The following is a 23771-nucleotide window of genomic DNA, read 5'->3' on the forward strand; positions in this document are numbered from 1 at the left end:
CCCCATCCTCCTCACCCACTAGGTTCTCACGTTGTTGGCTTCTGCCTCCCTACATCAATATTTAGTTGACCATCCCTTTCATCTCTCTTGAAGTGATTCATACTTACAACAACCTTTCCTTTCTCTTCCCCACTTGTGTCTAAAGTTCTGGCCTTCGCACTCAGTGTGAATTCAGAATAAATCATAAAGAAGCACTGAGGAAGAAACCATAGAAATAAACCACAGCTTATACAAATGTATTCATTTCCAGGTGCAATAACTGAGGCTTTGTGAAATTATACAACTTGACAGCTAAGAAAGTTAATGCACTAAATAAAGATCCAATTAGCAAGGTTACTGACAGTGTGTCTAGACGCGGAGAAAAACCTGAAGTCAAGAGACAGGAGGTTTAAGCTAGCTTTATGTTTCAGAAGGCCCCCACTAGCCTTTGGGTCACATCGGAGCCAACTTGGTATGTTGTGTTCCTCTATAGGAAAAGCCTACTAGGCTTCTTAGAATTTTATTTGGAGGTACTTAAGCCACATTGAGCCTTTCACTGAGTGCCACATGCTTCTATGATCCCAGAGACACATGCACCCCATACCTCCTTCCGGAGTATTAAAGACTCTGTCGGGGCTGGCTGGGCCCTCCCCTTTTCCATTGACCACTCGGACGTTCAGTGTGTAGTGGCTGAAGGGCTCCAGCCCAGGCAGCATGCCATGAGTCTTGCTGCCTTGGAAAGTGAGGATCTTTTTCTCAATGTGGCGTCTGTTTCTTTGAGATGTATTTTGTTCCTTCCAATAATAAATCTGAAACAGTAAGAGCAAAAGTCAGAGACATACCAGGGATCAAGTGATGTTCCTCGTATTCTCAAAATTAAAGTTTTATTGTTCCTGTTCCTCTGAGAATTCCCTTGGTGGGTTCTAGAAAATTATTACAGGCAAAAACAGGTATTGATCTGAGGCAAGAGAATAGATATACACAGATAATAAATGAAATTAAATTATAAACAAGTGGTGAAGCTTGTTACACTATTCTCCTCTTCTGGAATTATACAGCAAGTAGTCTTCAAATAAATTCATTTCTTATCTACACAGTATCTTTTTCATCCATGTTATTAAGACATGATGGAGGAAATAATGTTATTCAAAGGTATGATTTTGTTACACATAATTTTGTTTAGAGTAACTGTTTCTTTGAACCTTCACAATAGTAAGTTAGAAGTTAATGTGTTAGTAAAATAAATGGAACATTATGAGAGCCATATGGATTTCTCTAGAACATGAAGAAATGAAAGACAATAAAATCAAATGTATTTTACTTGTATAAAGTCTTCTAAAAATAAAATGACCACTTAAATAATTGTCCAGTTAATATAGTTTAATGAACAATATCTAGTTGAATCTAGTTGAATATTAAACACCATAGCAAAGCCTTTATTATTATCAATCCTATAGTACAGAGGAGTCACTGAGCTACCAGAATGACTTTCCCAGGACTGCCAGAGCCATCATGAACCTTCCACTCCAACTCTAGGACTTTAACACTAAACCAAATTACATCACTAGAACCCAGGTTCAAACCTCCAGTCCCCACCTTCAGGGAGATCACTTCACAAGTGGTGGAACAGTGCTGCAGGAATTTCTACTTCTCCCTACCTCTCTATCTTCCTCATTCACCCTTTCTCTATATATTTTAAAAAATGGCCACCAGAAACAGCAGAATTGTATAGGCACAGCACCAAAGTAATAACTTTGCTGGCAAAAACAAACAAAAATAAAACAGCAAACTTAAGAAACAAAAACAGACACGGGAAACATAAAGTAAAACATGGACTGGTTTGGCAAAGCAAAGGGCTCTGGGGACGGAAGATAGGGATGGGGGTGAGGGGAAGGAGCAGCTTTCAGCTCTTGGTACACAATAATGGAGCTAATTTGGGTGTGAGAGTGTTTTGCAGACACCTATCTTGGTGAGACGAGAAACTGTACCCATGTGATAACAACTGTAATATAAATTATTAACCTCTCAATTAAAAAAAATGAGAAAAAAGAAACAATGTCTTTTATTGTGCTGAGTTATAGGTAGAGATTTTGGAGAGATGGGGAATAAAAATGATTAAGTATGTGCCTTGAAAATACCTTTATCTTTCTAAGAAGAATTTTCAAGAGAAGTCAACATAAGTACAGAATCAGTGAGGATTTAGAAGGAAAACAAATTGAACAGATTGTAGTACAAAAATTAACCTGTAGGTGTCAGACTTAACAAATCAATGTTTGTGACTTGTTTGTAGGTGCATAACAGTTCTTTGACTATCAAAAATCTCTATTAATCAGTCTTTCTTTTTTTGCTTCCCAAGAACACAATTGACAATAATATAGTAACCCATTTGAGTGTGTTCCTGGTAAGGGTGTGTACCTTATAGCCCAGGTTTGAACCCTGGAACTATATGGAAGTGCTACAGAACAAACTTTGGTGTCTCCTTTCTGGTCTATCTGAATGAAAAAAGTTGGCCTGGGAGAGTACATATTACAGTGTACAAGGATACAGGTTCAAGTTCAGTCTCTACCTTCTGGAATGAGGAAAAGTTTCATGAGCAGTGAAACAGTGCTGCAGGTCTCTATCTTATTTTATCCTATTTAATCTATCTACCTACCTACCTATGAATCCATATCTATCTCCCCATTCTCTCTCAATTTCCCTGTCTCTATACGAAATAAGTAAACTTAGGAAAAAAAATAGGAGTGGAAGCCTCAAAAAAGTCACCATAGTTGAGGTTATTTGATCTTAAAGTATAATATGAACTATTTAAGAATGTCTAAATTCTTTTTTTTTTTTTTTTTGCAATCAGGGTTACGGCTGTGGCTCAGTGCCTGCACCACAAATCCACTGCTCCTGGAGGCTATTTTTTTCCCTTTTGTTGCCCTGTTGTTTTATTGTTGTTGTGGTTATTATTGTTGTTGTTGGACAGGACAGAGAGAAATGGAGAGAAGAGGGGAAGACAGGGGGAGAGAAAGATAGATACCTGCAGACATGCTTCACCACTCATGAAGTGACCCCCCTGCAGGTGTGTGTGTAGGGGAGTCGGGGTCTCGAACTGGGATCCTTACGCTGGTCCTTGCACTTCACACCACATGTGCTTAAATGGCTGCGCTACTGCCCGACCCCTTCTAACTTATTTTCAAGATGATTTTGTGTGTTCAACATATGTGGTCAGCATTGTATTAAACTTATTAGACTTCATTACATTCTAGGTGAAAGGGTCTCTCCCCCACCCCATTTTGTGCACACATTAGTTGTTTCACTATGTTCATCTGTGGGAAATAAGGATATATATATAATTTATATATATATTTATTTTATTTATTTTATTTACATTTATATATTTATTTATATATAAGGATATATATCCCCTCATTTATTTATATATAAGGATATATATATATATATATATATATATATATACTCCCTCATTTTTTAATGCACTGAGATTTGTTTTGATTTAGTTCTAGTGGGTACTCTCTGTTTTATCACCACGGTTATCACAGGGCCTCTATATTTACATGATTCCACCATTCCCAGTGGACATTTTTTTCTTTTCTTTAAGATAAAGGGTAAGTGACAGAGAGGACAAGGGATAGAGAGAAAGAGTACTGATTCAACACTCACAAAAGAAGCATCCTCTATGCAGGTGTTCCCGTGTATTGACCAGGGGCTAGAACCTGTGTTCGTGTATGGTTAAGCGTGTGCTCTACTGGGTGAGCCATGTCTTGGTCCCCTCTAGGGAGGACTGTGTGACTGTGTGAGATAATAGACAAGGCTGATGTAGGATGTATGAAGCCTCATTCAACTAAGAGATGTGTGTCTGGACTATTTCTAGGGTGGGAAAGAATATGAAAGCACTCCATTCAACTTGCCCGATAGCCTTGCAGATGTCCTCGGATACTTTTCAGAGGTACTGGGTCCCAGTGCACTTCAGCTAAAGTGCTGTTCACCACATTCACCTGCACATTTCCAGGAGCTACCATGGGAACTAGGGGAAGAGAGGGAAATGAGTATAGACCTATCAGTGTTATTTTGAACTTTATACAAAATGTCACTTGGTTTCTCATGCTTCACAAGCTTCAGCCCTCTTCCATTATTTATCAGGAATTGAAAGGAGAACTTTCTGAGTTTTCTTGTCCACTTGATTGTATGAGACATATCTTTGTTTTTGTTAAAGTAATAACCTTTGTAATTCTGAACCTAATACTTTTCAGAGAAGGCTGTTTAAATTTAGACATGTTGAACAATGTAACTGATGCATTCTTCCCTCCCAATCTGAGCATCTCTGGAAATGGCCAGAGATAACTATATTGGGGTACAATATAGTTAAGTTTGTTTAGTTGGGGAAAAGTATAAATGAAATAGAAGCCAACACTTACGGTCTTCCCCAGAGTGTCCCATGATGACAGCTGGCTCTGGAGCAAATCCTGCATCATTCAGGGCCTGGACTTTTATCAGGTATGGAACAAAAGTTGGTGTGCCTGAGACAATATATTTAGATACATTTGCCACTACCACAGATGTCCATTCATCATCACCATCTTTCTGGCGCCAGCTAACTTTGTACTGAAGGCCTGGTCCATTGGATTCAAACCCATTCAAGGGCTATAAGAAAAGCAAAATAGTCTGAGCTCATAAAAGAGATTGACTGCAGAAGCTTTTACTGGAACAGCATATTCAATAACCAGGATTCAATAAAGCGAATGCTGAAACAATAAATTACAAGCTATTAACATTATCTCCCAAGGACCTTTTCTTTTTTTCATTTATGGTGAGAGTCAAAGTTTGCTTGGCATCAACACTTTGCAGGTTGTTAATTTCTGCCTTGAACAATAAATACTATATAAACATCTTTAAACTCTTAGCTCCATAGGTAAGGATAAGTGGCTTTTAAAACATTACAGTTATAGGTTGTATTTCATTTGTTCTTGTTTGGATTATAATACATAATTGTCTATTCTACTTGAAGACTGAAATTTATCTTTTTTCCCTGAAAAAGGCTGACTTGTTATTATATCCTATTTATACATGCACACATGTAAGTATGTACAGGTATGAATGCGAATATGCATTCACATATGGAATTAAGTAAAAGTTTTAAAATCCCACAAATAAATATGTGTTAATTTTCCAAGACCAAAAAATACAGATGGGTCAGGAAAAAAGTTGAATACAGAGAACATGCTACAGATCTTTTAGATGATTCTCTAAAGTGATGTTATTCTAGCTAGCATTCATTGAGCATATACATGTTTTGGACACTGTTCTGGATGCCTTATATGTAGTAGCTGCTTACTTATCTAAGTTTTTGGATAGAGAGACCAGAGCACCATTCCATCATATACAGTAGCAGGGAGTGAACCTCTGGCCTCATGCATGTAAGACATGTCTTCTGCTGAGGCAACTCCCTGTCCCCTTATTAATTCTCCTAATCTTGTGAGGTTGATTGTATTATTATTTTTAGCATTCAGATACATGGTGTAGATTTTTTTTTTTTAAACTGGCCTAATGGCCCAGAGTTAGTAAATGGCAAAGCTGGAATATGCACCCATTAATTCTGAATCGGTGTTTACTTCTACTACATACTACTGCCATTTAAATAAAGAAAGGTATATAATATACATTTCCCCAAAACTGGATGAAATGAGACTTTAATACATATGTTGCTCTCATAAACCTTTTTTCCTGATATAAAATATACTGGGAAGGGGGTTGGGGGGTGGTGTACCTGGTTAAGTACACAGTGTGAAGTGTAAGGACCCACACAAGGATCCAGGTTTGAGCCCCTGGATCCCCAACTACGGGGACGCTTCATAAGTGGTGAAGCAGATATGCAGGTATCTCTTTTTCTTTTTCCCTCTCTAATTACTCCTCCTCTCTCAATTTCTCTCCATCCTATCAAAAAAAAAAAAAAAGGCTTCCAGGAGCAGTAGATTCATAGTGCTGGCACTGAGCCCCAGCAATAACCCTGGTGACAAAAAAAAAGAAGAAAAAAGAAAAACAAACAAGCAAACAACAACAAAAAACTAGGTACAGCTGCAGGTTTCATTATTTTGCTCACCTTCCATGTAATCACCAAATTGTCAGGTTCTGATCCTAGTCCTTCCACAAAGCTGGGATTTTGATCTGGTTCTAGAAGTTATGAAGTTTCACACATGTAAGTCTTGGTCTTTCCCAAACAGAAGACAATTTTTCTGTCTTATTTCTTATTACAGAAGTACCATTTTACCTGCAGCCTTAGTCAAATATTGTTCAGATGGCTCACTGGGCAAGCTCCTTCCAAGGCTGTTCACTGCCATGACTCTGAAGGAATAGTTCACATAAGGTGACAGCTTTAGCTGGGCTGTGGTCTGTGTTCCAGAGACTTCAGTTTGGTGGTGCCACAGCCCTGCTTCATGCATTGCATCTTCATATTCAATGATAAATTCTGGACACAACAAATGCAAACAAAAAAACTCAAGACTGTGAACTCTGTCATTTGAAGGGCAAATTACCAGAATAATTAATAGGGCAATCTAACAAGAGTAGTCAAACATGAATTCTTTCACTTTCAACACAAATCCTACTAGAATATTTTAAGTTCTAAATCCTATCATCATCCTCACTATTTAAGCACAGTCTTTCTCTAGTATGCTAAGTTTTCCTACTCAGAGCTGTGTAGAAGTAGTACTCATATCTCTAAATTCAATGTGAAAATCTGGTTAATTTTTTTCATAACAGATGTTAAAAGTACAGTGAGTTACCATTTCCACTCAACATAACTGGCAATGATTAAGGATTTAACACATTTTGTTGAAAACAAGCATTCTCATACCCTGTGGGGGGTGTAAATTTGTACAGCTTCTATAGAGGGCAAGATTCAACTCAGATATACTCTGATTGAGAAATTGTACTTCGAGCAATTTATTTTGAATAAATATGCTCGCCCATATGCTCAAAGATACATGAAGGAGGATCCACATTGCAGTACTGTTTCCAGTAAAAAAAAAAACACCTAATTTCAAAGAGCCTAAAAGTCATCAATAAGATAGTGATTAAATAAATTATAGTGGCATCCACACAACAGAATGTTCTGCAGGTACAAAAAGAAAAAAAATGGGTTTGCTCTATAAGTACTGAAATGGAATGATTTGTTAAATACATAGTTAAGAAACCAAATGTATTGTTAAGCTGGACACTACACTTGTATAAAAGCACAAAGATTTATTATGACATATACACTTCCATGTATACTTGAATGTACATGTATCATCTCTCTGGAGATATGCACTGCTAATACTGTGCTACCTACCAGAAGAACTGAGAATTAGGATTGGGCAGATTTTCTTTTCTTTACATATACTCCTGCAGTTACTAAAACTTCATGTTGTGTATATGTGTTTAATCTTTGTGAAATAGGATTTAGATATTGATTAACTGCCTGGTAGGTGTTATGTACCAGTAGATGAATTATAGACACAAAGAATTACTAAAAACATTCTATATTTTCTAGTGCTTCCAAGCTAAATATTTAGATATGTCCTCTACATTAGTTTGATGGCTACCTCCAGTCTCATAAACTGATGTACTTAGTCTTTATAACTGCTGACTCGATTAGTTGCCTATCGAATAATTATACTTCTTTTTAATATTATGGCTTATCGTTCTAGCTCTGATCAAGGGTGATGCTGAAATTACTCCCCAGCTGGTAGTGGTAACTCAGGTCAAAAACCTAGAAAAGCTTTTTCCAGCCAAGACATCATCTCCCCAGACAATAACTTAGGTCTACCTGCATATCAGATGTCAGGCTCAGAAAGAGAGAGAGAGAAAAAAAGAAAACAACCTAGTATAGTCATGGCCCTGTGGAATATAACTAAAATAGGCCTACTAGCTATTTTCAAAACAGAGACCCCAAATCTTCATGTGCAATATTCCAGCCTTTAAGTTTATGATTAGTCAACAATGTTCTTGGCTTCAGATGTTGACTCTTTTTTCAGCCACCAGGTTCCAGATGCTAACATATGCCAACCAGACTTCCCTGGGCAGATGACCCCACCAATGTGTCATGGAGTTCCACTTCCCCAGAGCCCCGCATGACTAAGGAAAGAGAGAGACAGGCTGGGAGTATGGATTGACCTGCCAATGCCCATGTTCAGTGCGGAAGCAATTACAGAAGCCAGACCTTCCACCTTCTGCACCTCATAATGACCCTGGGTCTATACTCCCAGAGGGATAAAGAAAGAATGGGAAGGCTATGCGGGGGGGTGGGGGGGGATACAGAGTTCTGGTGGTGGGAATTGTGTGTAGTTGTAGCCCTCTTATCCTATGGTTTCTGTCAGTGTTTCTTTTTTATAAATAATTTAAAAACCTTGAAGAGAACATATATATTTAGAGACAGAGATATATATCTCTAGGGAAGCCTTTCTTCCTTTCTTCATACTCCTAGCATTTTGTTGGCTGTGTCTTAGAAATACATATGCAACTGTGATCACTGCTCAGTACCTTCATCCATCTCAGCTAATTCACAAAATTTCTTGCTTGAATTATCAAATAACATCCTAACTCATAAATTCTCAAAAGTCCTCAGTACACTTAATTTCTCAGCAATTGTTTCCCATGGGGTCATGAAGGTTGAGAGAAATATATAACATTTTCATGTAAGTACTTAGATGTACACAACTTTGTGAGTATTCCTAGCTTAACAATTTAAAAGCTTCTGTGCTCTAAGTAACTTTTTAAACTTCATAAACAAATTTTTCACTGCTTTCCTTATTTCCTGTTTTACACTGATTGTGAAGTGATTTTTTTTAAAATTATAGTTAAGATATTTTAGAGATGACATCACAGTATGATGCAGAAATATTATACTGAAAATCTAAACTGTCTTTTTTATTAGTGATTTAATATTCATTTACAAAAATCCCAAGATAACAGGGGTACAACTCTGCATCATTCCCACCACCAGAGCTCTGAATCCCCAATTCCTCCACTGTAAGCTACATCAGTTCTCCCAAGATTGCAGATATGAATTAACCATTATTTCTACAACTCTGTCTATATTTGCCCATTTTTTAAGGTTCCATCTTCTCTTCCTTTACAATTTACACATACACCTATTAACATCCAAATGTCCCTCCCTTTTTCCTCTTCTGTCTCTGATTCCTGATGGAGTTGGAGTTCAGAGCCCTCTGGTCATCTTCCCCCTATTTATTTATCCTCCACTGGGAGTATGGATCAAAATTATTTTTGGAGTGCAGGAGGCAGGAGTTCTGGCTTCTGCAACTGCTTCTCCACTGGACATAGGATTTGGCAGGTCGGTCCATACCCCCAGCTTGTAAAACTATAAACTGTCTCAAGCTAATATTGCATGTGATATCTGAAAGATCTCACTATAGTTTTTTTTTTTTTAAACAAAATCTTAAAAAAAAACAAAAAACCCTTCCATGGTATGCCTGTGAGTTTGCCAAAGTGCTAGGGATGTTCTGAGGATTATGACCCTACCTAGCTTTCCTGCTTCTCCTCTTCTATGAGCCACATTCAATAGACTAACCAGAGTGATTCATTCATCACTTAAATTCCACAAACTCTTTTCTTCTTTGATCTTTTCTTCTACTTCACTTCCCTTTGTTCATTTCTCTCCAACTGCAATGGCCTCCTAGTAATATGCCTCTTTCTTAGAGGACATACTTTTTTTTTTTTTTGCCTGCTGGACTCTTTCCAGAATAGCTGCACTACCACCCCATTTATATATTTACTACCACATTCAATGTCACTTTCTTAGATATGGCCTTTCCCAAGCACTTTACTCATAATTATACCCATAATACTCATATTTAGTATTCTTATCCTGTTTTATCAGTGTGTTTGACTCAAACACACACATACTTACACATGAATGTGAATTTATATATATAATATATATAAATATATGTGTGTGTGTGCATGCATGTGTGTTTGAGTCCTCTAAAAATCCCATGTGAAGGCAGAACTATAATTGCATAAAAATTTTTTTGGGGAAAATACATGAAAGATTAAAAAAGGAAAAAATGAAGTGTAGGCAGGAAAGACCATCAGAATATCAACATGATATTAACATCAGAGATTAACATCTGTGAATGGAGAGAGGGAAGGAAGAAAGCATGTACAGGAAAACACCCCTGAGCTTGTCGCACCCTTGTCAGGAAGCATCCCTAAAGTATAGTTGTGTGTGAGGTATGGCTGAGCTCCAGGAGCTTTGCTATGCTCAGTCACCGGAGTAACTCAGGCAGAGGGCTGTCTTATGTGACCACTGCAGTGCATCCATAAGAAGCAAAACAGCTCTCTGTTAACACTCCTTGCAGCAAGTTTTATCTTGAAAGGAGATACGAATAATGTGTGTTTAGGGTTGCCTTCACACAATATATACATGTATAATGATGCCATACACTATAATATAGACTATATTTCTAACTTGATGTTATTTATGCCTGCAACCAAAGTATAAACTCCATATAAACAGAGGCTTTTGACCATTTCATTCTGTGGCAATGCTTAGTATATGTGAGGCGCTGAAATAGCTGCTGAATGAATCACTGTATGAATAGAAGAATAGAAACATCTTGAAATCTAATGGTATTATCTTAACACAGGTAAAAAGAGTCTCCAAACTTCCCAGCCAGCTAAATCTGCTTAATGAATTGAATTAATCAGAAAGCCTGTCACTAATATAGAGGAGTGCTGAGAATTCTATTCAGGAACACTGAAACCTCAACTGAAAAGGAATGCCATTAAATGGCACAGATAGAGGAGACTTTTTGATTAACTATATTGGGAGCAGTCTAGTTTACAAGAAGGTATAATAGGTTAACACATTTCATTTAAAATAATCTTAGGTAGTCATCAGAAAGAGATAAAATCTTCCTATAGTATATACCTGAAGGTAGCAGGACATTGCTGGCTTGTGACTTGATCATGTCTGCTCTACTACGTATCATTTTAACTTTAAAACTTCTAAGCTTATCTATAATCTAATTCTATTGAACTCTTCCAGTATCCTTATGGCACAGCTCCTCACTTGATTTGATTCCCTAGGCTTATGTCATCAAGGTGAGTAGACACTATTGAATGTGCCTTTTTTCTAGGAGGGACAAAGAGATCTAGATTAGAAGTTAACAGACCAAGGGTGGATGTTCAGCTTCACGGGGCAGGGGTGGGGGGTGAGGGGGAGAGGGGAGGGGATGGGATAGATTTTTGGTGGTGGGAATGGTGTTTATATACACTACTATCAATTTGTAGTCATATAAATCACTATTTAATTAATATGAGAGGGGAAAATTGATTGAATGTCTCAAACTTTTTAAATCACAGACTGAGTCTTTTTAATAAATAGGTTGAGTCTTTGATATGTTGACTCTCTTAAAAGCTTAGACCAGGGAGAACAGAAGCAACCGGTGGCACAGCTATATACAAATAATGTCAAAGGACATAAATTATGGTGATGTTGGGTATGATACAGCAAATCTTAACAAAGGGATATCTTAAAGTTAACCCAATTGCCAAATAATGTGATTATAGCAATAACTATCTATAGTCTTCTTAAACCCTAACACAGCAGGAAATTCCCGCTTCCTCTATAGAGCCTATATTTCCCCCAGTCCTGGAACCTCTAGGGTGGGGTGCACTTTCCTGCATGCTCCTCTCAATTCATATCAAATGATATTGCATCCACCGATCCCAGCCTAATCAATGCAAGGAGTACCACCTCAGCATACTTCACTTCAGACTGTGTCCAGAGACATCAGGCATGGAATGTCAACCCTTTACCTTCATTACTCAGGTTAGACCTTTCCTTTCATAGTATTCTCAAATCCCATTCCAGGATGTTCACATCCTAACAAAGTCCCAAAACCTAGATATAGACCAGGTCCCATAAAATAGAGCATATGTTCACATGTATCCATAAAATTAGGGCAAACTATATACCTGAAAACAAAAATACACAATAGTCTGTAGTAAGTCAGTATAAAGTTCCTAATGAAATAGTGTCTACTTAGACTTAGATACCCTCCTCACCTACTTTCTATTACAGTTGTCTCACTCACTCCAAAGTTAACCTCATCAAAGCAAGGATTGCAAAAGCTGAATGAGGGCAAGAGACTGGCATACTTTAATGATGACTCTTTAGTCACTATCAGGCCACCCCATCAGGTGGGGCCCTAATCGGGGAGTCCTGAGATTCCCAAACAGGCATAATGGGCCTAGTACTTGAATAAATCCCTCTCTCCATTGTTACGGGTCATTTCTATCAGGAACAACAAAATAGACCCCATAGGACCTTGCCCTCAACTTGGATCAACAGTGGTAGAGAATGTTGCATCCTCCGAAGGGAGGATGGACAATATACTCTATGCTACACCTGAGGAAGATGGGTTCTGATATTAGGGCAGCTTGGAGTGTTCCTACTTATGACCGCAGAATGTGAGCTCAGACCTATAGGGATGCAGAGGTCACATAGGCTCCTAAACTGAATATGGGCGTCAGATCACATCAAATCGATGGGGTTTACAATCAACAATATTTATACACCTTTCCCATATTAGGAAGCTACTCTCTTCTCTGATCTATCTTTCTGACCAGATATCTTTCTGTTAGCCATGATATCATCTCCCTAGACAATAATTAGGATCCACCTACATATCAGATTTCAGGCTCAGGGGAAAAAAAAAACACTAGTATAGCCACAGGCCTTTGGAATATAACTAAAATATGTCTACTAGCTATCTACAAAATAGAGAACCCCCCCAACTCATCATCTGCATTATTCCAGCCTTTAGGTCCATGACTGGTCAACAATTTGTTTGGCATTGTATGTTAACTCTCTTTTCAACCTCCAGGTTCCAGATGCTAGCATGATGCCAACCAGACTTTCCTGGACAGACAACCCTAACAATATGTCCTGGAGCTCCACTTCCCCAGAGCCTCACCCTACTAGGGCAAGAGAGAGGCAGGCTGGGAGTATGGATCGACCTGTCAACGCCCATGTTCAGCAGGCAAGCAATTACAAAAGCCAGACTTTCAACTTCCTGCATCCCACAATGACCTTGGGTCCATACTCCCAGAGGGATAAAGAATGGGAAGGCTATGAGGGTAGGGGATGGGATATGGAGTTCTGGTAGTGGGAATTGTGTGGAGTTGTACCCCTCTTATTCTATGGTTTTGTCAATGTTTCTTTTTTATAAAAAATTTTAAAAAAGTTAACAGACCTGATGTCTGCACCTAATTCTGCTATCAGCAGTAGGTCAGAAAATTCACAACTCATCAAGGTTCAATTTCCTAACACAGACTGGACTCCACAGTACCTGGTTCTTTTATTGTTTCTCTTGTCTTAATGAGCAAAATGAAAAATTTACTTACCTAATTTTTCTTACTGTGGATAGATTTAAAGTGATTCTCATGGATCCTGAACATAAATTAGTATGTTTCCTTATGTAATATTGTTAATAATTAATTGATGTCCCCTATCAGAAGCTATAAACTCTGGTTCAAAAGAGAAGAGAGCCACACATATTCTGTTCCATAAGTAATGGAGCAGACAATGCCAGCAAATATCTCTATGATGGTCACTTGTAATAAAGTGTTTCAAAATGACCAGGAAGTTTAGCAGTGATAAAGCAAACGACCCCACATACTTGTAATAGGGCTATTGTTGTCGTCTCCTGGGGTCCATGACAACTGAACAGTTTTATCCAGTTGATCTGTCAGTTCTAAATCAAAGGGAGCATTTGGAACATCTGTAGACCAAACACATATATTATAGTCAACCATCCCCCATATGAGATTCTCTTTTACTGGTGATACAGAAGGAACGTCTTAAAGACAAGGCACACTTAATGGTCGGTGAGCATGCATATGAAATGAAACAGAAACAACTGAGATTGCTGAGAACATACCCAAGATAATTCATCAATAAGTTCTGCTTACTTCCCTTTCAACTAAAATTAAATCATTTGCATTGTAAGTCAACAAAGTGGGCATGTATTGTTCACCAGCAGGCTCAGTGTCATCTGATAAATATTGATGAGAATAACAGAAAACGTAACACTGAAGCTTGGAGAATAGAAAAACAAATAAATGTACTTTAAAAGAAGACATACCTCTTCTTTCTGAAATATGTTAACTTGTATATTTGGGGTTCCTAAATATTATTTGTGTATTTCAGGGGATTCTAAAATTGATGTCATTGAACTGCCCCTCAGCATGCACACCTTATGCAGGAGCTCAGTGCAATTAGTCAGGCACTTGGGGAGGGAATATATTTATTCTCAGAAGACACTTCTGATATTCAGAAAGTTAATATGTCCCTCTAGTATTTTCTTAAAATTGCTCATGGATGTTAACTCTGGCTCTTGGGAGAACCAGGGGCTACATGAAAATATATAGATTGGGGCTAGAGAGATAGCTTACAGTGTAGGGAACCTGCCCTGCCATGCATGAAGGCCAGGTTTGAGTCCGGGCCCTACACAGTAGGTGCTATGGTACTGGTGGGAAATCCCAGTGCTGTAATGTCTCTCCTCCTCTCTATAAATCTGAAGGAAATAGTGTACATGAGCTGTGAAGCCTGAGTTCTGAAAAAAAAATAGACAGGGGAGAAAAAAAAAGAATAAAGAGACTTTTTTCCTCGAGTAAAAAGAAATGATATAAATGCCTGCAAAGGCGAGGGACTATGACATAATGTATAATATTTTATATTGAACAGATTCTGATCCAGCTGAGGTTGTGTGACAAAATCAATTTTTGTACTTATATGTTGAGTAAACATGAGGATTAAGAAATACTTTTTGATCTATTTTCTAGACATAGAAGAATCAATCACACAATGTAGAAGTACCCTATTTTTGGTCCTTCATTAGTGATTTATCTTGTCTCAACATACAGTGAGTCAGTCTTTTCTGGTACAGAAAGTTACTCTAAATATCTACTATTTTTCTCCACAAGTCTCTTGAATATGGAATCCTAGAACATTTACTTTCCCAAACAACTTTTAATAGACAAATAAAAATCTAATTTGTGAAAGGGTATTTGAAGTAGATGTTTTTTTCTGCAAAATGAAAATGAAGGCATTTAAAAAGAATACTATCCTACTTCAAAAGGAAATTATACCAAAGAGGGCCTTTTGTCAAATTGAAATGACTTTATAAAAACACATGGATTATTTAGAAAGGAGCAGTAGTATGTCCAGTGATAAGCTCTAGGGTTATAATGATTCATAGTACCAAATGGGCAACACAACAGAACATTTAATGGAGCTCTTTTCCCTAAAGAAACACAATAGTGTGATAGAGAAAGGATTTTTCTGCAAGCATGAAATTATTTGACAGAAAATAGGGAAAGAAGACTCATTAGTTTACCGTAAGTGGGAGCTGGAGTTGGAGTGGGAGCTAGAAAGGACATTAATATAAGAATTTTAATTAAAATTAGTAATGGAAAGAACAAGACAGCACAAGAAGACAAGGATTGAACATGATAAAGATTATAAAATTAAGTCTTCTACTCAGCTGTGAGACATAGCATTGATAAACATGTAGCAACAATTTGAGTGGGGGGAGCATTCAACCTTAAATAAAATCAGATCATTTCCCCATTTTTCAAATAAAAATATCTGCATCACCACCATTTTATCCCAGTGTTGCTAGAGATATATTAACACTGAAATTATAATTTAAAAGGCTTCTTCTCAAAAGAAACCACATAGGTGTCTATTTAATTCAGCTATAAAAACTGTGAAGTTATAACATGCAATTTAACCATGTACACTTTTTTCTTCCAACCTGAAACAAGGCAGTCATTTTTGCTGTAAATGCTCTAGTCTTACCGACAACATTTAGCACAGCACTGGCAGATACAATATCCAGAGTGGTGTTGGCCACACATGTGTAGGTTCCACCATCATCGTCATTTACATCAGTTATCACCAAGTGATCCTGGTTAACATGGAACCTGTAAATATAACACATTCAGAGCAGCTGATATGCATATACAGCCAACCACACAGTATCACTGCTCTGCTGGCATGCAAGATACTGGACTTTTTAAAAATAACTTTTATTATCTTTATTTATTTGATAGAGACAGTCAGAAATTGAGAGGGGAGATAGAGAGGAAGAGAAACAGACACTTGTAGCACTGCTTCACCACTTGCAAAGCTTTCCCCTGCAGGTGTGAACTGGGGTCTCAAACCTGGGTCCTTGTACATTGTAACATGTCTGCTCAGTCATGTGTGCCACCACCCATCCCCTATGAATTGGACTTTATATAAATGAAAGATAACAAAGTGGGAGCTACTCTCCTCCCTGACCCAGCTTTCTAGTCCTATTTCCTACTCTGACATCACCTCCTCAGACAATGCCTTTAGCTCACCTGCATGTCAGCTGTTGAGCTCAGGCAAAAACTGGTAAAGTCATGGGCTCCCTGGAATATGCCTAAAATAGACTTCCTAGCTTTTTCCAAAATGGAGACCCCAAATCTCATCTATGATAGTCTTACCTTTAGCTTCATGATTATTAAACAATCTGTTATGCTTTATATCTTAATGCTTTTCAACCAAAAAGTTACAGATGCTACCATGATACCAACCTGACTTCCCTCAGCAGATGACCCCACCAATGTACCCTGGGACCTGACCTCTCCAGAGCCCTGCCCCACTAGAGAAAGACAGAAACAGTCTAGGAGTATGGATGGATCTGCCAACACCCATGTACAGCAGAAAAGCAATTACAGAAGCCCGACCTTCCACCTTCTGCACCCCATAATTAACCTGGGTCCATACTCCCAGAGGGCTAGAGAATAGGAAAGCTTCCAATGGAGGGGATGGGATGTGGAACTCTGGTGGTGGGAACTGTGTGGAACTGTATACCTCTTATCCTACAGTCGTGTCGATCATTATTAAATTGATAAAAAAAAAACTCATGATAAAAAAAGACGAAAAAGATTTATAGAACATCAGAGTAAAAATCCTATACAGTGAATATATTTGATAATAATTAATGTTGGGGGAGTCAGGCAGTAGCACAGTGCCTGAAGACTCAGAAGAAGCCTGGTGGTAGGAATGAAGTGGATTTATACCCCTGTTGACATATACTTTTGTAGATCAATATTAAATCACTAATAAAATTTAAAATAATAAGAAAAGGAATTGTGTCCATATATCAACAATCATACTGTAATCCAATAACCTCCCCCAATAAAGAAAAATAAATAAATAAATACTGCTGAGTCATAAAAAAAGAAATGAAGTTTTAGTTCATCAATCACCACAAAGATTTTTCTAAATGTGATTTCTAAACAGAAAAAAATTACTCAGTAGGTCAGAAATCCATGTAAATAGAATTCATATGTGGTTTTAAGAAAGTTGTATAACTCACTGTCTTTGGAGGGACTTTTCAAGTTATAGTCTTAGCCAATTTAACCTGACTGCTGTTTCTTCATATTCCATTACAACTTTATCAACTCAGATTCCTCAAGTAAAACTGATCAGCTAAAAGACTGAACAAGATGGAAATTATGAGCATACAGAAAAGGCTGTAAGGTTCTCTTTGGTATCTATCAGAGGGCATACAAATGAACCACAGAGGTAAGTTCCACCAGTATACAGCATTCCTTCCAATAGCGGTTCAGTAGCTAACAGTCACATATTCAACTTTACTAAAGTAAAGCCCTCACCCTGAAAATGGTATGTATGACCTTTCTCTTCTATTCCAAGCAAGTGAACTGCAATATTCTCAGGTGCTATTGTTTTGATTTTCCCATCCCTTTCTGTGGTCTTATGTAAAATCAAAAAGAAAATTCCACATCCAAATAAAAACTCGTTTCTTTTAAAATACTGATAAGTAGGGCACCAAAGTAATAACCCTGAGGTAAGGGGTAGACATGCAGCTTCCTGGGACAGTGGGGGGTGGGAGTGGGTGGGAGGGATGGGTCACAGTCTTTTGGTGGTGGGAATGGTGTTTATGTACACTCTTAGTAAAATGTAGTCATATACATGACTAGTTAATTAATACGAGGGGGAAAATTAATTGTATGTCTCGAAGTTTTTCAAAACACAAACTGAATCTTTTCTCAATATATGCAGTGTAATTGATATGCAGACTCTCTCAAAAGCCTAGACCAAGTAGATCAGAAGCAACCAATAGCACAGGTATATACAAGATACTGGGTACTGTACAGCAAACCCTAACAAAAGGACTTTTCAAAGTTAACCCAATTACCAAATAATGTGATGATAACATTAACTATCGATTGTCTTTTTGAATCCTAAGACAGCAGGAACCTCACACCTCCACTATAGAGCCCCTACTTCCCCCAGTCCTGGAACCATTGGATAGGGCCCACTTTCCCGTATGCCTCTCCCAATCCATTTCAAATAATATTTCATCTGCTGATCACAACCTAACCAACGCAATGACTGCCACCTCAACATGCTTCACTACAGACTGTGTCCATAGACTTCACGTGTCGAATGACAACCCTTCAGCTTCATTACTCAGGTGAGACCTTTCCTTTCATAGTATACTCTAATTTCATCTCAGGTGGTTCACTTTCTAACAAAGTCCCAAAACCTAGACATACACCAGTTTCTGTGAGAGAGAGCATATGTTCACATGTATCTGTAAACTAGTGCAAAATATATACCTGAAAGCAGAAGTACACTAGAGTTTGCAGTGAGTATCCCCCTAACACTTCCTCTTCACTATTCCAGGCTTTGGGTCCATGATTGCTCAACAATTTGTTTGGCTTCGTATGTTAACTCTCTTTTCAGTCACCAGGTTCCAGATATCATCAGGATGCCGGCCTGGCTTCCCTGGATTGAAGACCCCACCAATGTGTCCTGGAGCTCCGCTTCTCCAGAGACCCACCCTACTAGGGAAAGAGAGAGGCAGACTGGGAGTATGGACTGACCAGTCAACGCCCATGTTCAGTGGGGAAGCAATTACAGAAGCCAGACCTTCTACCTTCTGCAACCCACAATGACCCTGGGTCCATGCTCCCAGAGGGATAAAGAATGGGAAAGCTATCAGGGGAGGGGGTGGGATATGGAGAATGGGTGGTGGGAATTGTGTGGAATTGTACCCCTTCTACCCTATGGTTTTGTTAATTAATATTTTCTTAAATAAAAAAAATAAAAAAATACTGATAAGGATTCAGGTGCATTCTGGTGATTAAAGAGATCATATTTCTGCTTATTTGTAGAATGGCAATGAAAACATCTGTTGAGACTTCACTGTAGAAAACAATGGATACTGTCCAAGACCTAAAAGCTTTTTCCCATTCTGGGTTACACAAGAGACCAACATACAAAAATAAACAAATATTCCCAGGGTCTTATTTCAATAACCGAATACCCTTTTAAGTCTGAACATTTTACAGTAAGGAGAAAATGCAAATTTTCTTTGGAGACAGTATACTTCAGAAACTGAAAAACATCAAGTCACTATGCAATAAAACTTTAGTTCAATGGCAGATTAAAGAGAGAACCAACAAAAATAAAAGAAATCATCTTCAGATACCTTCCATCATTGGGCAGTTCACCACTGTCCTTCAGCCATGTGACAGTGGGGATTAAGGTCTCATCATGTTTCACTTTGCATTCAAAGGACACAGTGTTCCCTCTTTGCACAACTGCATATTCAGGATGTTTAATGATTCTTGTGGGATCTGAAATTTAAAGTAATAATTATCTATTATCCCACCTGGAGAATTCTCCTAGCCTTATCAAATTTCAAAAAGTTGTCTTCTCCTCCTTTTACCTTTGATTTCTAAGCGAACTTCATTCTTTGCCATTCCTAATTTATTTCGTGCAACACATGTATAAGTTCCTGTACTGTCCTTCTGAGCCACAGGGATTTCCAAAGTTCCATTTTCATGTAAAACATAAATATCTTCACGAAGAGCACTGCCTTTAGCTCCTTTAAACCTTCATTACCGAAATGATGACAGTGAGAAAAAAAGAAAGCACATAATTTGAAGTCGCATATAATTCCATGTTCAAAATCAATATAACCATGATCTGTATTATAGCATCAAGAGATATTTGGAATATGCATGAGCATACTATATTGATGGAACCCAGCAGTGTCTGGCATAATAAAAATATGAATGCTCACATTTTATTTCTTATCATTTTTTTTTCCTCCAGGGTTATCGCTGGGGCTTGTGTTTGCACTATGAATCCACTGCTCCTGGAGGCCATTATTTTCCTTTTTGTTGCCCTTGTTGTTTATCGTTGTTGTCATTGTTGTTTGATAGGACAGAGAGAAATGGAGAGAGGAGGGGAAGACAAAGAGGGGGAGAGAAAGACAGACACCTGCAGACGTGCTTCACCACTTGTGAAGCGACCCCCCATGCAGGTGGGGAGCCAGAGGCTTAACCAGAATCCTTATGCCAGTGCTTACACTTTGTGTCATGTGCACAACTGCCAGGCCCCCATGGTCACATTTTTATTCACTTACTCTTTCTGAAATGTTAAGTATCCTAGTCTTGCCTCCTCCAGCTCATGCTACAATAAACTAGTTAGGAAGTTGAAGAAGACTATCAGGTATTGTACATGATAGGGAATGGTCTTACATGGGAGGAGAGAAGACAGGAGGATTTGACTTGATACATGTTAGGAAGCTCAGGTATTAACAATGAACACTGGTAAATTTTGATTTTGAGCTTTGAAACTCCTCCAACGAAATTTTATTTTATTATCAAGGCATATCTTTTAACTAGGTCTTTCCAGTCATCATTAATGAAAGCACCTGTATTGATAGTAATTTTCTTAAAAAATATTCGCATATACCTTTGAGGTTGACAAAAAATGAATCATACATGTGAAGGTATTTAGCACTTGTGAATGATTTTTTTTTTGCATAACCTTAAATGTGTCTAAGGTGAGGTCAGCTCATGGAGAGAAAGGAATTTTTAAAGGTAATAAATGTGTTTATTTTTATCGACAAAGTTTAACTACACCAACTACCATAATTCTTGTTTTCTTAAATCTGATCAGTAGTAGATAGTACAGGTTTGGACATGTAGATTATTTTCCTTCTGCGGTTAAAAAATTACTACCAAACTGCATGTGAAACAACCCCAGTGGTAGAACAAATTGCCATGCAAGAATTCAGAATGATTCACACTTGAATGTGTTTCCATGTATATGTTTCACTTAAAACAATTTTTGGGTCATATTGAGTTATTTGTCTAAGTATCCATTATGATTATTTTTATGTGCCATTTTTAAAAGAAATTCTGAGTCTGCTGATTTCAACTGACTTGAATTCATAGGATTCTCTGATTTAAGTGACATGCTTTGGGGTATGTATTCTGCTCCCATACCTACTAAATGAGTGAATTTAATAATTAATAATTATCTGGATAGATTCTGCCTTTTCTATTCTTTTACCAACACCCAACATACTGATGAACTTGAAAGCTACAGCAATGGGAAATACAAAGCAAGGAAGGAACTACTTACCATTCAATGGTAGGCAGAGGAGACCCAAAAAAGGCACAATCTAGCAAAGCAGGTCTATTTGCAATGACCTGGTAGAGTGTATTTACAGACGTAAGGATTCGTGGTGGCTCAGCTAAAAAAACATTTTTTGCAAGAAAAGTAAATATTAATATGAAATAATCATTCAGGCCCACTATATATATCTTATTGATTAGACATAATTAGTTTATGATAAAAAAGAACTGACATTTCTCCCCCTATGTTCTGTATCAGATTCATAACTTGACTTCACTCAAGGAGAAAAAAATGTTATGATTGATCCAGTTGTCCTATGCTTCAAATCTTACCCAGGCACATTGTGTTGGTGGAGGACTAATTCATCTATATCTACTACTATAGTGTGAGTACCTAGCAAGCAGGGAATGGGCCTTTCCATTGTTTTCTCTAAATAAATAAGTACCTTACCTGGCACAAAATAATGACCAAGAATTTTTTCCTGAATGATTAGCTCAACATAACTGCAAAGGAACACACAAGATGATAGAAAACAGCAGAGAGCTAATGACTAAAGACAGATTCAGAAACCAGATTTTGAAATATCAGTATCTGAACAAGACATTCACTTCAGAGGAGATCCAAAAGGCTAACAAACATATGAAAAACTGTTCCAGATCGCTGATTGTCAGAGAAATGCAAATAAAGACAACATTGAGATACCACCTCACTCCTGTGAGAATGGCATACATCAAAAAGGACAGCAGCAACAAATGTTGGAGAGGCTGTAGGGACAGAGGAACCCTTCTGCACTGCTGGTGGGAATGTCAATTGGTCCAGCCTCTCTGGAGAGCAGTCTGGAGAACTCTCACAAGGCTAGACATGGACCTTCCATATGACCCAACAATTCCTCTCCTGGGGATATACACTAAGGATTCCATAACACCCAACCAAAAAGATATGTGCACATCTATGTTCATAGCAGCACAATTCATAATAGCTAAAACCTGGAAGGAACCCAGGTGCCCAATAGCAGAAATATCAATATCTTAGCTACTTATCTTTTCTCTTTACTATTTTTTCTTTTATTGCCACCAAGGTTATTTCTAGGGCTTGGTGTCTACAAGATGACTCCAATGTCTCTGGTGGCTTCCCCTCACTCCTTTTTCCTTCCTTCCTTCCTTCCTTCCTTCCTTCCTTCCTTCCTTCCTTCCTTCCTTTCTTCCTCCCTTCCTCCCTCCCTCCTTTCTTTTTTCCTGACAGGAAGTAAGTATAAAAGGAGGGAAATACATAGCACGGCTTCACTACCTGTGAAGCTTTCCCCCTGCAAGTAGTGATCACGAACTTGAACCAGGGTCCTCAAGCATAGTAATGCATGTGCTTTACCAGGTGTACCACTGCCTGCCCTCTTGATCTTCAATTTAAACTCACGGGAAAAAATGCAAAGTACCAGTCGACTTCCTAACTAATTCTATTTGAAAAGGGAGTCTATTATAGTTATTATACTTATACTATTGTACTTATTACGGCTGAAATACAGTCACTATGAAACAATTCTTAGGTGAGTTTTTAACAAGTTTGATATTTTATATACTTTGTTCAAATGAAACAAATATGCAATGTTCACATAAATCAACCATTTCAGAATAGGTTTGAGTATGTCACAGTTTCCTAAACATAGTATTATGGATTAATAAATAAGTGTACAAGTGTGACTTTGGTGGAAGTCAAACATCTATATTATTTATTTTAAAAAATACAATCATGAAATTATTATTCACATCTCAGTTTTTATGAATGGGACAATAGTAGCATTCACTTAGTCACAGCAGACTAATACTATTTTTCTTTCCAAAGAGTTTACATTTATTGTAATCATAAGGGGGTATATGAACATTTGGTTATTTTTACAAAGAAGAATTTTGTAATTTTTCACAACATTAAGATAAGAATGTAATACCCATTAGAGCAAAGTTTGTATCTTTTACATCTACACATGCCCTTAAAATTACAAGTACTGTGCATGGCACATAATAGATTTTCAATATATATTTTTGCTGAATGAATGTAAAGCAACAGCAAATGTTAACTTAATTTGTCTTGTCTATAAGAACAAGAGCACTTACCAAGGACATTTACAAATGCATTTGCCAGTAAATATCCATATTCATTAGAAGCATTGCACTGATACACTGCACTTGATCTTTCTTGAACATTTGAAAAAATGATGGTATCACCATCAATTTTTCTGCTAGGGTCATCAGGAGCAACTGTTTGGATATAAAAAACAAGATGTATATAATTAGTT

At 37.7% G+C, this 23771-nt stretch overlaps 1 protein-coding gene across 23 annotated transcripts in view; it reads right to left on the bottom strand.

The window, feature by feature from the left end:
* NRCAM (neuronal cell adhesion molecule) overlaps positions 1-23771 on the bottom strand; it is a 376126-nt gene that overhangs the window by 41607 nt on the left and 310748 nt on the right. For 16 of the 23 annotated variants that reach the window (XM_060196421.1, XM_060196417.1, XM_060196416.1 and 13 more), the window contains 12 exons: positions 23590-23733; positions 21491-21602; positions 19782-19948; positions 19542-19689; positions 15851-15975; positions 15387-15416; positions 13668-13769; positions 6251-6448; positions 6083-6153; positions 4401-4626; positions 3894-4009; positions 584-788 (listed from right to left, as the gene is read on the bottom strand). In XM_060196421.1, coding sequence (XP_060052404.1) covers positions 584-788; positions 3894-4009; positions 4401-4626; positions 6083-6153; positions 6251-6448; positions 13668-13769; positions 15387-15416; positions 15851-15975; positions 19542-19689; positions 19782-19948; positions 21491-21602; positions 23590-23733 — 1644 coding nt within the window. The remainder of the gene's footprint in view (positions 1-583; positions 789-3893; positions 4010-4400; positions 4627-6082; positions 6154-6250; positions 6449-13667; positions 13770-15386; positions 15417-15850; positions 15976-19541; positions 19690-19781; positions 19949-21490; positions 21603-23589; positions 23734-23771) is intronic. The other 7 variants (XM_060196425.1, XM_007528302.3, XM_007528300.3 and 4 more) reach the window with 1 other exon arrangement.

The sequence above is a fragment of the Erinaceus europaeus genome, chromosome 8 (genome assembly GCF_950295315.1).
Source record: "Erinaceus europaeus chromosome 8, mEriEur2.1, whole genome shotgun sequence".
NCBI classification, from domain to species: Eukaryota; Metazoa; Chordata; class Mammalia; order Eulipotyphla; family Erinaceidae; genus Erinaceus; species Erinaceus europaeus.